This window comes from Macrobrachium rosenbergii, chromosome 58, assembly GCF_040412425.1.
Source record: "Macrobrachium rosenbergii isolate ZJJX-2024 chromosome 58, ASM4041242v1, whole genome shotgun sequence".
NCBI classification, from domain to species: Eukaryota; Metazoa; Arthropoda; class Malacostraca; order Decapoda; family Palaemonidae; genus Macrobrachium; species Macrobrachium rosenbergii.
In genome coordinates, this window is record NC_089798.1 from 1447501 (window position 1) to 1464391 (window position 16891).

At 36.7% G+C, this 16891-nt stretch overlaps 1 protein-coding gene across 3 annotated transcripts in view; it reads right to left on the bottom strand.

Annotated features, from left to right (window-relative positions):
- The window catches only part of LOC136837198 (putative neural-cadherin 2), a 1292835-nt gene that overhangs the window by 126329 nt on the left and 1149615 nt on the right, over nt 1-16891 (bottom strand). For all 3 annotated transcript variants that reach the window (XM_067101868.1, XM_067101867.1, XM_067101869.1), the window contains 3 exons: nt 14774-14938; nt 5001-5138; nt 1-1021 (listed from right to left, as the gene is read on the bottom strand). The exon at nt 1-1021 is cut by the window's left edge and continues 198 nt beyond it. In XM_067101868.1, the coding sequence (XP_066957969.1) occupies nt 1-1021; nt 5001-5138; nt 14774-14938 (1324 nt within the window). The remainder of the gene's footprint in view (nt 1022-5000; nt 5139-14773; nt 14939-16891) is intronic.

The following is a 16891-nucleotide window of genomic DNA, read 5'->3' on the forward strand; positions in this document are numbered from 1 at the left end:
CGGGATACTGAAAGGAATTAATATCATTGCCTTCGAAAAGATGATCACCAAAATCTTGACACCCACTTCCATCACCGGAGACAAGTCTTTTTACGATTCTTTTGGGCGTTATTTTCACCATATCTATTGCTACATGGTGTGGGTGTTCTTGGGTTAAAACTTCATTATTCCTCTCTATCAAACTACTTGACGGGGTGGATGAAACTTCTAATGGAGTATTTAAAGAGGCTATACCATTCACTGGTGTCCTGCCTTCCCTGCTCTTTCTCCTCCGTGGGTCACTTTCATCGTCTTCAGTCACATATCGAGATGATTGTTTTAGTGATGAGAATAGGTCTTCTTTAGTGAGCAGCGTTGTGTTTTGAAAGTGATTGTCCACTGCAAGATTATTCTTTCCTGGGTGTTTTTTCGGCGCCGAATATGAGCTGGAATTGAGGAGGATGTTCTTATTGAGTATACTGAATGAGGAAAGCCTCCTTTTACTTTCTTCATCCAAGGTATTTGCTTCTTGTAAAAGGTTCATTCCTTCTTCAAGACTGTTGATGGTTGTACTCCTATCATTAAAGGATGTATCTTTGAATGGAAGATTGTGATCTGTTTGAGTTGAAGTAACATTTGCAAGATTTCCTTCTGTCATAATAGGTCTGTTCGCAGGTGGCAACTGTCCTATTCTGCCGTATTCATCAACCTGTCTGTTATTGTATACACTTTTGAGCTTTTGCCTCCTTTTCGTAGGTCTTCTATTCTGGTGACTACTTATTTGAGCAACTGAAGACTCCTCACTTTGATGATTTATTATGCTTCCCTTTCTTTCAGTGAAGAATGGAGCCAAAATTTCTTGGTTCAACGATGGCTTTACTGCAGGTAGTTGAGGAAACTGAGGTACTCGAGGATACCTTCTTCTTGAGCTTGGATAAGAGGACATAGACGATGGCGATGATGTTCTCACAAGCTGGCCGTCTGCGACTTGAACCTTAACTCTCCAGATTTCTCGTCCCCTCGGCGGATCTCGATCTAAGGCCTGGAAAGAGATTCAGATAATACGGAAAATAAAAACAAAATATATGACAATGATTTTTGGAATTATAATCGGTAAGTTTTTGCGGTGAGTGAAAACCTGTTATCAATCATGATAGCTTTTCCATCGAAGTTATTACAAACGTATTCTACGGCTGTACTTCACTTAATAATCACATTTGCGAAATATTTCACAATTTGTGTTATTATTATTATCGTTGTTGTTAAAAAAAATAGACAAGCCGATAAAATGATTGCAAAAAATTCCTAGTAATTAACGAAATTTAGAAAAGTTTACTCGAAACTCATTTTCACCCGGAAAGTTAACCAAATAAATCTGCTTTTTTTGGGGGGAGGTGACATTTTGAACAAATAATAACTGAACATAATCAATTCTTTACCTGGAGAGCTGACAACCTCTGTGTGCCAAAAACACTGACATTAATGACGGAATACGGTGTTATTTTCCCAGTTTTTACCTTTGTACTACTTTAATAGAAACTTAATTCAGATAACCCTTTCAACTTTGTCTGTCACCTTATGGTCAAGAATTCACAACAAAATGAACACTCACACACATACAAACAGATATACAGATACACACAAACACAGACACATACACATACACACAAATATCTATCTATCTATCTATCTATATATATATATATATATATATATATATATATATATATATATATATATATATATATAATGTAAAAAGAATCTGTTCTTTTTTATTAATACATCATAAAGAAATACATTCAAATGGATTGACTGAATCCTTGCTGGTTATCGGTGACTAAAAATGCTGAGCAATTTCCTATTTTTACTAAATATCTCTTACATCGAACATTCCAGGTTCTTCTGCTTCCTCGATATTCATACTTTTGACTTTCCATTTCTTAAGCTGACTTGTTAATTATTAGTAGTGGCAAGATTAGAAGTAGCAGGAGGTGTAGGAGAAACGAAGTTTTCCAGTAGGAAAGGATATAATGAAAAATTTCCACTTCATCCTTGTTAAGTGAAAGTTTACGGAAAACTATACAAGTATTTGACTTCGAAACGTAGCTATAAATAAGAGAAAATTTTTATGGCCGATTATCTCATACAGTGTACATTTCATAGCCGAGTTTATAAATGTTTATAGAATAAAATATCAAATGAACTTACGATACTTGATACGCGATATGAAAAAGACGCCACGTAGTCGCAAAACCGAAATAAACAAATATTCCAAGCAAAATAATGATGTTCATCTTAGTTTAAAATTTCTTTCATCGCTCCTTATGCACGAGTCTTTCCGTATTAGGATCGTTCGCAACTTTTGAAGTTGGCGGAAGGGAGCCCCTGACCCCAGAGATGTGTTTACCCAGCTCCTTCCTCACTCTCCCTTTGAAGAGGAGGCCCGAGTTGATTTCCAGCCTCTCCCCAGGGACCTTGTTAAGATTCAAGAGGAAGAGCACTTGGCAGAGAACTTCCTTTAATATTCAGACTGCTAGAAAAAGAAAATAAAAAAGTCAATAAATATTCGTCATTTCACTTCTTAGTCTTGTATATTTTGACATACCGTAATTGATTCGAAAATGCTAAACGTTTCTTTACACTATCTATTTTTCTGTACGCTCAATTAATGTCATAAAATAAATGATAACTGTGCAGTTTCCATTTATATAAAAGGGTGATGATTTCGTGCCTTGAGGAAAAGTACAGATGTGTACAAAAAAAGAAGGTTAGCTGGATACCTAATATTTACAGACTTAATAGTAAATAAATACAAAAATGTTCACGAACAAAAGAATATGAGAATTATAAAGCACCAGAATATTCAAGCAAAGGCAATAAAACAGAATCCTCTGTCAATTTCTTGCCACTGATGTCTTGTGTCTCGTTCTCCCCAGGTTGTTCATAGAGTTCTCCTGCTTTTCTTCAATAAAACTTCTACCAAATTCATGCTGAAAAATTTCTTAAAATCTCTATATCACTCGGCCAAGTAGCTGGCGGACGGGAAGCATCCAATCGCAACGCACAGTGAACGGAAGATCTCATTGGACTGGACCTCTCCCAGACAACGTGTGTTCCAACTTGCATGCCAACTGACGTTGCATATCTGCATTTTAATCTCCAAGTAAAACTTGGTAAAAAAAAAAAAAAAAACAATAAAATTAAGTTCTGTACGAGAACTACCGCATGAAACTGGCTGTAAGGCAGCACGCGAAGGCTGGATGATTTAGAAAAGCATAATTTTATTCCTATGCGCGCTGATTATTCTTGTGTACGGGTCTGCAACTGACAGGAGATTCACGGAAGTTCATTTGAAACTGAACAGGTAGTTTTCGTTATTGTTTTCTATTTCACAAAAACAAAACTTTTACAGATTTACACACAACGTGATAATGTCCAAATTCAAAGTAAAATTACTATTATCCTTTACTTGCAAAAAGGTAGGGGCATTTTGTGTATCCAATTATACTTCTCTTAGATGACTGGTGATGGTTTCTTTTAAGATACAATTTCTCTGAGCTAGCAACAAACTATTACAAGTAAAGAGTACTGCGCAATTATTTCCGGGAGACATAAGCTTGGGTACTCGAGTCTCCTAAAAACGAAAAAGTTTGTTTTATCGAAATAAATGGCCTACCTGGAGTTTCTACGAATATAAGCTTCCCAATTTCTCGAAAATTTAAATTTCCTTGAAATTACTGAAGTACCTAAAACCGATGGACGGATATGGTAATAAGTCTTGCAGATTCAAATAATATTATAGGCCATAATGAAGGAAAAACTTGTAATGTACACTGTATTTTCAGATATCTAGACATCATGTAATAATATAATACAAAATCTTACGCGTAAAATTTTCCCTTACTTTCCAATACTTTCGACCTCGGTCTTCTATACTAAAACAAGAAAAACAAATTATATGTGCTTATTTTGTTTATAAGTAGGGATTAAGCGAAAGGTCACTATTGCCTTGAAAGTAGAATTTTTGCTTCAGCCGCATCACTGCTCCCAACTCACGCCCCAACTCTCTCTCTCTCTCTCTCTCTCTCTCTCTCTCTCTCTCTCTCTCTCTCTCTCTCTCTCTCTCTCATATAATCTTATATAATCTTTATCCATTCTCACATGAACCTTTCTTGAACATATCATGCAAAAATGTTCTTCTATTCATCTGTCTTTCCTTTTGTATATATATTTACAAGATTCTTCCATCTGTTTTCCCCTGCACTTTACACCATTCCAATATTTCCTTTGTTCTTGTATTCACTCTTTTCATGCCTCTCTACCTCCAGGCATTCCTTGCGAACCCAGTGACTCCATCCTTAACTATTCAAATTTCCTCCTAGTCCCTATTTCTTCGGTATCTTGACAGTAGCTCATTCTTCTTCCTTATCCCTTATATGATGTTCTAACTCCTCTCGTATATCCATGTGTCTTCAGAGTATTTATAGCTACAATCCGTGCCATTTCCTTATTTTAAAATGCTCTCGTATTAGTTTTTGTATCAATCAATCATTCAAAGGCATCCTTCAATTTTCTCAACCGAAATCTCCTCATTATTACATTTGTAAATTCTTTGATTTTTATCTAACAATCAAGTCTATCAAAATAGTGCACACACGGTTTTCTCTAGACTCATTTACTCATGGTAACCTGGCGACATGAGGTTTTTAGAATATAAATATGTTAGATCTGAATTATAACAATAAATATCCCTTAATCTATGAAAATCAGATGTTCTGTAGAACATGCCAGTTAACCGACAGCATGGATATCATTTTCATTAATTTCATATGGCACTGTATATATTTCATTGATATAGATTCCAATATATTTTTAAAATGAGCTAAAATAAACACGCCTGAAAGCTTTTGTAATTAGAGCGAAATCTTTCAGTCGCGGTGTAATAATACTATCATCATAGTTATGAAATAATCTCTCAATGTTACATTTTAAGAGAGCAAAAAATCATCAAGTCATCTTACTCTGAGTTGTATTAGTTCCCCTGTGTGTGGATTGATGGTGAAGTAGGCGTCTCTTGCTCCATAACCATCGACGCCATCCCCTCCAACACTATAGACGAGGCGTCCCTGGTCAACAATGTCATCATCATGAGCTGCAATCTGAAATGAACAGAAAACTTTTGTTAAAAGGGATGAATGACAGCTGACTTTCTCAACAGGAACCATTTGTTAAAAGGGATGAACGACAACAGACTTTCACAAAGGAGACCATTTGTTAAATGGGATGAACGACATCTGACATTCATATCGGGAGCCATTTGTTGAACTGGATGAATGACAACTGACTTTTACAGCAGGAACAATATGTTGCATGGGATGAAAGACAACTGACTTAGCAAAAATCATTTGTTAAATGGGATGAATGACAACAGGCTTTCACAAGAGAAACTACTTATTAAATGGGATGAACGACACCTGGCTTTCACAGCGGAACCATTTGTTAAATGGGAGGAACGACAACTGACTTCCACAAGAGGAACCACTTATTAAATGGGATGAACAACACATGACTTTCACAGCGGAACCATTTGTTAAATGGGATGAACGACTACTGACTTCCACAAGAGGAATCACTTATTAAATGGGATGAACGACACCTGACTTTCAAAAACCATTTGTTAGGGATGAACGACTAACACAAGAGAATCACTTATTAAATGGGATGAAGGACACCTGACTTTCGCGGAACCATTTGTTAAATGGGATGAACGACTACTGACTTCCACAAGAGGAATCACTTATTAAATGGGAGAATCACAGCGGAACCATTTGTTAGATCGGATGAACGACTAAGGAATCACTTATTAAATGGGATGAACGACACCTGACTTTCACAGCGGAACCATTTGTTAAATGGGATGAACGACTACTGACTTCCACAAGAGGAATCACTTATTAAATGGGATGAACGACACCTGACTTTCACAGCGGAACCATTTGTTAGATCGGATGAACGACTACTGACTTTCACAAGAGGAATCACTTATTAAATGGGATGAAGGACACCTGACTTTCGCAGCGGAACCATTTGTTAAATGGGATGAACGACTACTGACTTCCACAAGAGGAATCACTTATTAAATGGGATGAACGACACCTGACTTTCACAGCGGAACCATTTGTTAGGACAAGCAAGCAATATATTTTCCTTAAAGAAGAGCTTTTTATGGTCTTTTGAAATAAACTTGAAAGGGTCTGCTTGACATATTTCTCTCTTTAGTTAACACAAATACTATTTATTAATAGTTAGTTTTCTGTAAAAGAAAACTACTGAGATGGCTCTTCGTCTGTCCATCCGCACTTTTTCCGTCCGCCCTCAGATCTTAAAAAGTACTGAGGCTAAAGGGCTGCAAATTGGTATGTTGATCATCCACCCTCCTATCATCAAACATAGCAAATTGCAGCCCTCTAGCCTCAGTATTTTTTAAAATTTTATTTATGGTTAAAGTTAGCCATGATCATGCGTCTGGCACCGCTATAGGTGCCAGCAACACAGACCACCACCGGGCCGCGGCTGAGAGTTTCATGGGCCGTATTATACACTGCACAGAAAACTCGATTTGCGCCGAAGAAACTTAGGTAAATATTTTACTTGATTTTATTTACACATAAAATAAGCAGTTATTTTCTATTTAATTATTATCTCTGCTTGACCTATAAAGCATTTTTTTGCAACACTACATGCCTACTGCTTCAAACAAAGCACATACTGTAGTTATTTCAACATTTCATCTCACATATCCTTACCCTTATGGACAAATATGATTTGGCAGCAAAGCCTCTAAGGGGTTCGTCCGCTAATGTTATGTAAATTATCATCACCTCCAATCCAGTTAGGCTCTCTGGATTATTGGTCCATATGTTTCCCTCAACTATTACTTTTTCTCTAAGTCCTGAGAATCCCATTACATTAAAGCCAATTTTCTGATATATCTGGAATTTTATTATTGGCATTTAAGTGGAAATAGCTATCAAAAAGACCAAGCATTGACCGAGGAGTTCCTTTATTTTCAAAGAATGTGAGGGAACCTACTGTTTTACGTTAGCTCTTTGAATTATATTCATATCACTGCACTGTTTGTTTATTCTCTTAACTTAATATGATGCAGCAAGAAGTAGAAATTAAAATGGCAATAGACTTATTTCCATTTCGAAAGCAAGGCGTCACTTTGGGGCTGAATAACACACTCAGCATAATCTATAATAGTGTACCAAAAAATCTTACGTTCATTATATTTGACTTTCATTGTGGCAAAATTATTATTATTATTATTATTATTATTATTATTGTCCCAAACCTGTGAGATTCACAGAGAAATATATGAAAATGTCATTGCACTTTTTCACGAAATCACGAATCATTACTGATATCATACGCTTTGGCTCCAGGGCAACGCGCGGACCCCATAATCGGATTCAAAAGTATATCATTACCTCCTCATCTTTTGGTGATTCTAACGACATCAAATGTTCGCATATTCGACTTGGAGTTAAGCAGGCGCCCAGGTACACAAATATGATCTTTTTTTAAATGTTATTTTTGGCTTCCAGTCAACGCAAAGTTCAAACCCAGAGAGAGAAAGCATATCAATATGTTTGGAAACTGGATAGATTAGATGTTTTATTATACAAAAACATCTGAATGAAGCAACAGCTAACACCCTTAACAGAGAAAATTAAGTTGTGAAATATAATTCCACGGGAGAAAAGTTGCTGTAAATCTCCCTTTTACATAAAAAGAAGCTTCATAATGAAGCATGCTACAAACTTGATTCTAAAAGCCGAGGAGGTGCCTGATAAAATCGCAAACGTCAGTAAGTTAAAATGATAGCCGAGTTCAAGTCGTGATGCTATTTTAGATTAAGCCAGCGTTGTACTGGCACGGGATCTTGCTCCTAAAGCTGGCCGTAAAGTCGTAATTAAGTGTATTCTGCACTGAAGTTCTCCAAGGAAAGCCGAATCACTTGCCCCAACCAGTTAAAAAAAGTAACCATAGTTCATGTGTCAAAAACAGAATGGCATGAATAATACAAAACAATAGTTTGCAAAATATTTATAGCTTTCTAAGGTTGTGACCCGCAAGGGCTGTCTTCAATAGAATTACTGAGGCTGTACGATTCCAGCTCCTTTTCTATTACCATAGAGCAAATCTCTATTTCTCTTTATTGTTAGATTGAGATACATAACTGCAGCATGGAATTATTCATCGTCATTACTCAGCTCATAATTTTCTTCCTGCAATTGTCTATTTTGTTTCATCTCGTTCAAAACATAAAACTTAAGAGTTTCTAGCTCTGTTCTCCTGTTCCACTGGATTAATTGTATTTTCAACGTCTTGTAATCTCTCTGCCCTCAAGCCTATCCCTATGGCGTGCACAAAGTATATTTTTCAATATCTTAAAAATTTGACCACGATTGCATTGATGTCATTGACTCTTAGTTTTACAGTAAGCTAACATTTCATGTATAAAGTAAGAAGCAAATGATTTGGGTACAATGCTTCCTCAGACAGAATGCCTGCCAAAGGAGACTACTAAGTAAATGGCTCTGTAATATTAATCTATAACATGTGTAACAGCAGTTAAAAATACATAAAACAAGAAGCATCTGGTAATAAGTCTCAATTAGATAAATGTGTTGAGATTCTGATATATAATTAAGCATTCGGGTGTCTCATAACCACCAGAATTATCATCCAAAACATTGCCTGGTACACTTTTCTTTGGAATTACTCAAAAAATAAACTTAAAGAATACTCTTATTATTGTGAGAGAGAGAGAGAGACTATACTGATGCAGTAAGAGCCAAAAATTACTCACTTAATTCAGAGGCTTCGGAGCCATTGTAAAGATTGTAAAATTCCTATTATAGTGAAGGTCACTGAAAACAGCCCTAGGAGATAATCTTCCTGTGACGCCCTAATTCAGAAAACCATCCCAGTTATTGGACAAATTTTTTAATGTTTTATGAAAATTATACGAAACAATGGCATGCATTGAAAAGGGCATTTTATAAAGTTCAAGATAGATTTAAAAGCATCATAAAATATAAAAGTTTATTGGTATAAGAAACATTTAACGGTACTGAAAAAAGTGAGCTTGAAATAGAATCGTTAAAAATACGTTAGAAATACCTAATTTTTCAAAATTAAAAGATGGTAAGATTTCATTAAATCACAAATGTTTCGCAGGTTAAACTTGATACACAACCGAATAACCTGCCGTAGATCTTTCCAAAATTCAGTAAATGCTGGACGTCACATTAATGGGAAACATGACTTACGATAGTGCCTTTTGTAAACAGTGAATGGAAAAAAAAAACTCACCACTAACTACATTACAATAAAAACAACTCCATACCAGAGTATATTGCTACTTCCTTAAACAGGAGAAGCCTTGAACCCATAAATCGATCACAGAACCAAATCTGATATGATATTTTCTAATCCTTTATATATTTTCATGATAGTCTTCAATATTAGCTGGGAGAGCATATGCAAATTAGATCTCTCTTATGTTTCCCAGGAGAAGCACTGCCAGACAGGGAATTGTCAGACAGGAATTGTCTTATATATATATATATATATATATATATATATATATATATATATATATATATATATATATATATATATATATATATATATATATATATATATATATATATACATATGACTTTTTATCACATCACCGTGATTCATATACAATCAGTAAGCTACAAACGTCCTTTAATATCCAATTCGCTCTACCTCGGAAATAATATATTTTCATATATGTTACCGAAGGGGAATATTTTAGTTGATAATAAGTTCACCGTCCCGTGGGCTCGAACCAGCGAAGGACAAAAACTCAGGACTACAGTGGACGCATTAACCCAATCGGCCGCAAGAGAGGTATAAGTGGATATCGGCTCCCATGTACAAATCACCCGTCGAACTCAGGTATTTGTATTTGGAGACGATATCCACCCACCTCTGCCATGTTGACCGTGTAATGCGTTTGTCGCACGCAGCCATATTATGACTTTATCACATCACCGTGATTCATATACAATCAGTAAGCTACAAACGTCCTTTAATATCCAATTCGCTCTACCTTGGAAATAATATATTTTCATATATGTTACCGAAGGGGAATATTTTAGTTGATAAGTTCACCGTCCCGTGGGCTCGAACCAGCGAAGGACAATAACTCAGGACTACAGTGGACGCATTAACCCAATCGGCCACAAGAGAGGTATAAGTGGATATCGGCTCCCATGTACAAATCACCCGTCGAACTCAGGTATTTGTATTTGGAGACGATATCCACCCACCTCTGCCATGTTGACCGTGTAATGCGTTTGTCGCACGCAGCCATATTATGACTTTTTATCACATTACCGTGATTCATATACAATCAGTAAGCTACAAACGTCCTTTAATATCCAATTCGCTCTACCTCAGAAATAATATATTTTCATATATGTTACCGAAGGGGAATATTTTAGTTGATAATAAGTTCACCGTCCCGTGGGCTCGAACCAGCGAAGGACAAGAACTCAGGACTACAGTGGACGCATTAACCCAATCGGCCACAAGAGAGGTATAAGTGGATATCGGCTCCCATGTACAAATCACCCTTTTATCCAAAAAATACTTTGCTGACTGTCCCATTTATCCAGGTATTACCATGGTGCCTGTCCCATTTATATAGGTATTACTGTGGTGACTGTCCCTTTTATCCAGATATGACTGTACTGACTGTCCCATTTATCCAGGTATTACTGCATTTGCTGTCCCTTTTATCCAGGTATTACTGTAGTGGCTCTCCCATTTATCCAGATGTTACTGTGGTGATTGTTCCTCTTATCCAGGCATTACTGCGCTGACTGTCCCATTTATCCAGTATTACTGTGGCGATTGTCCATTTTACCCAGATATTACTGTGGTGAACGTCCCTTTATCCAGGTGGTGGCTGCCCCATTTCATCCAGTCATTTCTGTGGTTACTGTCCCATTTATCCAGGCATTACTGTTCTACTGTCTCTTTTATCCATTATTACAGTGCTGACCGTCCCTTTTTATCCAGGTATTACTGTGGTGACTGTCACTTTTATCCAGGTATTACTGTGGTGACCATCCCATTTATCCAGATATTACTGTGGTGGCTATCCCATTTATCCAGGTGTTACTGTGTTGACTGTCCCACTTATCCATGCATTACTGTGGTTACTGTCTATTTTATCCAGACATTACTGCGGTGATTGTCCATTTTAACCAGATATTACTGTGGTGACTATCACGTTTAGCCCCCACTAAACATAAACACTCCCCCACTTAATTGAAACACCATCACTAAACCTAAGCACACCCAACATAAAACCTGAACACACCCCCTGCTAAACCTAAACGAATCCCTACTAAACCTAAACAAATCCCCACTAAACCTAAACACACAACCCACTAAACCTAAACACAAATATTGATACAAAATTATTAATCACATGAAAGAAAAGCATTTTCAATAATATATTTCTATGGTATCGATTACATAAAATGAGGTATGGTAAACCCGTGGAATATATTTACCACATACGTTATAAAGGAAGGGTGAAGGGGGATGGGGGAAACGGAAGGGGAAGGGAAATGGGGTACGGATTTGAAACCTACCGTATTATCTAAGTTGGGTAAAATGATGGCCATGTGCCACATTTTGTCTAGATCAGTCACGCGGTTACCGGTTACAGCATAAATTACAAAGGGAAGGCGGAAGGGGGGAGGAGGGATGCGGGATGGCGAAGCAGAGGTGGGGTACGGTTTGAAACCTAACGTACCTTATTATCTACGTTGGGTCAAATGATGGCCACATTACAAATTTTGTCTACATCAGTCAAGCGGTGCGGATTTCTATAGTGCACAAACATATGGACAAACATGTAAACCCACATACATTCACGTTTATTTATCAAAATATGGACAATGGATGACAAAGACGAGCACTTAAAGAACGAAGAAACATCCTAAGCCATAAAGAGAGGGGCAGAAGAAGACTGTTCGGTGATGGAACCAATCGTTTGATAGTTAAGGACTTGAGAACATGGAGAGAGATTTCATCAGCAGCTTGCTCTACGATTTCAAAATCATCAAAAGAAATAAAAGATTTACGCTGTTTAGTATGTTCCCTTATGTTGGAAAAGAACTTATTCAATGTTCAGGCTGCTCTATGGCTGACACCACAATGAGAGTCTATTTGCACAATTAGCATTCTCTTGGTGGAACCGATTTTTGTCACGAGGTAATAGATCGCATAAGGTTGGCAAAGTGTCTTTAAATTCAAAAAGTGATCCAAGTGTTCTTGGATTCCTTAGAACTAGTTCTGGATTAAGATAGTGAAAGTATTTCTTTCAAGTCTGCGCTAATGTAGTTAAAAATTTGTAAAAATTCGTCAAAGGCACAGAAACATAAAAAAAAAAAAGTTTAGATACTGTACGTGCAGGAATTTTCAGCTGAAATTTGTTATTCAGGAGTTTATTTAGATATTTTCTTCAAATAAAAGCGTAAGATAGCAATTATTTTGAATATATTTTCTAAGGAACTCAATTCCATTATGAAAAGAGAAAAGGCTCTGTGCATTAATGTAACAATAATACTAAGTTTTGCAGTCTTCCAATCAGAGAGAAGACCCTCAACTTTGTTATTTGGGTTGGTTAGTAGTTTTATTTCCGAAGCAGATGTATTACGCCCAATGAAGACAGACTCCCGCTTACATTTACAATAGATTAATGAAATCAATTTACCCACAGACAAACTTCTATACTATTATGCTCTCTAGCGGCGAGTTTGTAGCTTCCTGCATTTATATTCTTAGCTTCAATCAAAGTCACATTGCTTTTTGAAAAACATTAACAGCCTTTTGACTATAAATATGCATTATACAAAGTATAAAAATTTTGATTAAATCGGAATCCAGAGTTTGTGAGATTTCTTGTAGCTTCTTGTGACGATGAAAAAATAAACTTCAAATAGCTTATAAGAGATATGACTCGCAACATAATCGATAAAGCCTTCTATCTTAAAGAATGTGATAATTACCGCATGTGAGTATAATAATGCAGATCAAATATGGATTTTAGGAGTGAAAATCTTCCAACAGATAGCTTTATCTCCTTCTACCAAGCTGTCGAAGTCGCAGTGCTACCTTTCACTCGGAACTTAAGATATTAGAACTTTTAAGGGGTCGGTTCATCGAGTTATTTTTTTCATAACCATAACAAGAGAAAGTGTTGACTACTATACGTACAGAGCTCCTTGCGTTCTGAAGATGGAAACTGGAAAAAAAGAGTAATATAGTTTTTTAACTGATTATCAGATGAATTAAGGCAGAATAGAGGAAAACGCAACGCTGCTGCTTTCACTATTTGAGACTGTAAGGTAAATAAATTCAATAGATTATACCACACCGAATGATTTGGCCAGTTCTCAACGCACTCCTGTCATGTCATATCTAATTTCAACCTCCTGCCAAGCACTTTTCAGAAAGATTTTCATAATTATCGTCCACATGTAATACCTCTGAACCTTCCAAGTGTGCCATCTCGTTCTCCCTTACCAACCTTATCATACCAATGGCCTCGCTCATCTTTATATACAAAACAAGGACAGATACCCAAAACCAGAAATTTCCTTTTTTCACTTACACTTTTTGCCAGTTACACTTACACCCGCATATTTTTTTTCCAGCGCTGTTGAATCTCTCCTTTAGAATCGCTAAGATAACAAATTTGTATTCTTGCCCCTGTCCTCAAAAGAATCCCTAAGTACCAGTCCAACCCCTTCCACAGCTGTTGTCCCTCAACCCGCTCACATCATCGTCACCATTGTAGGATCGACTCAGTGAATAACCCATATCCTTTATCTAGCCCGGACTCGAAGGAAAAGCAAGGAATACTCGTAGGAGCAGATTTACTCTCCAAAGTAGTGATGGACCAGCCTCTTCAGTGTTGTGATGTGAAATTCCTAATTTTTTATTAAAGGGAAGCAGCACGAAAATTCAGTAGCTTTGTTGTGGAGGAAATGAACCTAAATATCGGAAGATTTTCACTCCTAAAATCCATATCTGACCTGAATGTATATAATGAAGTAAGTTATCAGATTCTGTAAGCGAGAAAGCATAACAGATAGTGTTGCCAGTCACGTCTATTATGCGATAGTGTATGTTTGAGTTTTTATGACAGTGAAACGGAAACAGTGTATTTTTCTGGATATCAAATTAACTGTCATTTCTTTATAATACCACGCTTTACCTAAACTGCACGAGTTCCTTTTAAACCATTTTTTATGTGCAATGAGATTTTTTTTATATGATTATCCTTCTAAGACAAAGTATGCATCACATGAGGCTTTCATATTTTTATCATAACTTATATCTATTATTACCACTTCTTTATGAATATCATTTGGAAGAGTACTAATATATCATATAAAATTTCACAACACTAAAGGAATATAACTGAAAAAGAAAATTAAACTCGACATCACATGAAAGGTTTTGTAAAGAAATACCAAACATTTTAATTACTGTACAGGTAAACATACGAGCATCTCACCAAAAAGTTCATTTGTTCTCCGGCCACCTACCCTCGCAAAAAATAGAAAATGAAAAATAAAAAGAGAGAGAGAGAGAGAGAGAGAGAGAGAGAGAGAGAGAGAGAGAAGGGGCGGGGCAGACCAAGCAAAGTAAATTATCAACCATTTACCTTGAGAATAGCAGCAGGTAATCCTGTGTCGTCCTCCTCGACGACTGAAACGGTTAGGTCACTCTCGAGAAACTGAGGGGGATTGTCATTGACGTCAGCCACCGTCACTTGAACGATGGTGTGCACGATCTTGCCACCTGCTTCAGCAGCGACCACCAGCTCATGCTGAGGAGGAAGAGAACGCTCGTTAGAGTTGCAGGAAACGCGGAGAATTAGAACTAGCGATACGTCAGTAAGAATGAGATATGCACAGAGGAAATTCCATTCTAGAGACCGCTATTATGCGTCTCAGTATATTGAGAGAGAGAGAGAGAGAGAGAGAGAGAGAGAGAGAGAGAGAGAGAGAATTTTGTACAAGGTGATATACACAGTGGAAAATCCATACTAGAGACTGCTATAATACATCTTGGTATGATGAGAGAGAGAGAGAGAGAGATTTTGTACAAGGTGATATGCACAGAGTATTCTAGACACCGCCATTATGCGTCACATTATAATGAGAGAGAGAGAGAGAGAGAGAGAGAGAGAGAGAGAGAGAGAGAGAGAGAGAGAGAGAGAGAGATTTTGTATAATGTGATATGCACAAGGAAAATCCATTCTAGACACCACCATTATGCGTCTTGGTATAATGAGAGAGAGAAAGAGAGAGAGAGAGAGAGAGAGAGAGAGAGAGAGAGAGAGAGAGAGAGAGAGAGAGAGAGAGAGATTCTGTACAAGGTAGGAGTTTTTATAACCTTGAGTTATCTGAGAGGTCGCGAAGAAAGTTGACACTTTTGTTTTTGTTCCACTTTATAGGCAAACTGTAGGGTCGATAAACTTCTCTTGTCACATTCACACAGATCATGTAGAAAACAAAATTATTACATAATGCAAGAAAAATAGCACATCTTCACTGGCGATGGTCAGATTTGTAATATTCTTATTTCAGTTTCTTTTAAAATTACGAAAAAGAGAATATAAATCTCCTAGCCCAGAAAAACGTTACGGTCAGTGGCATCTTCGGGCATTTGCCTACGGTGTTTTTGTGCCCCAGTCATTTACGTCCTGTTATATGCAACAATTATATAAATGCTAAGCCTAATACCAATTCAGTCAGGGTAATAACTGTTGGAAAATGACAGGTGTCTTGTTTATGACCGAGCCACTTATAAACAAACCCACACAAGTGTTCGGAATAATTGCAAAACACGGAGGAGGTTCAGTGGAGTAGGTACAATGATTATGTTTTCGTATCCTGATGAAATGCACAGTTGAGTTCTATGCCCTACATATAAACATAAAACTGCCAGAAAATACACATATGCTACTTGTAAACAACAAGAACTGCCCCCCCCCCCCGCCCACCAAAGAGAGCGTTGACCACAAAGGAAAAAATTAACTACCAAAGAGGTACTATTGTCCAACCTAGAAATAAGAATATAATTTCCTGAGGAAAATTTGTTTCTCACGACAGGTGCCCACAACATGCACATATTTCACGTCTGGACTTGTAAACTAATTTTTTTTAGCAATAAAAAGCATGCTCCATTCCTTTTTTTTTTATTAATAATTCTTTAATAGAAACATTATGAAGTATAAATACGTCATATCGGTACAGAAATGTACGATGTATAAAGATATGTAAAAATAAACGAATGACAAGTATTATGAAATATACATAAACTGAGACACAAATGACTTGGAGTCATTTGACACGGACACAGTTGACCAGAACGTAACTGACCGGTCACCAAAGGATTATCGGAGAGTTTTGGCAGTGCTATTGGCAACACACATGGATAATAAAAATAAACGTCTACTGTAGATCTTTATGTAACCTCCTTTAGATGTCCATTTTTCTGTACCTTTATATTGTCTTTGCAATATATTTATTTTTATTATCCATGTGTGTTGCCAATAGCACTGCCAAACTCTCCGATAATTCTTTGATGGCCAGTCAGTTGCTTCTGGTCAACTGTATCCGTGCCAAATGAGTCCAAGTCATTTGAGTAACAGTTTATGTATACTGTATTTCATAATACTTGTCATTCGTTTTAATATATCTTTATGCCCCGTACATTTCTGTACCGACAAGACATATGTATACACCTAAGTATATAAAAAGCTTATTATACATTA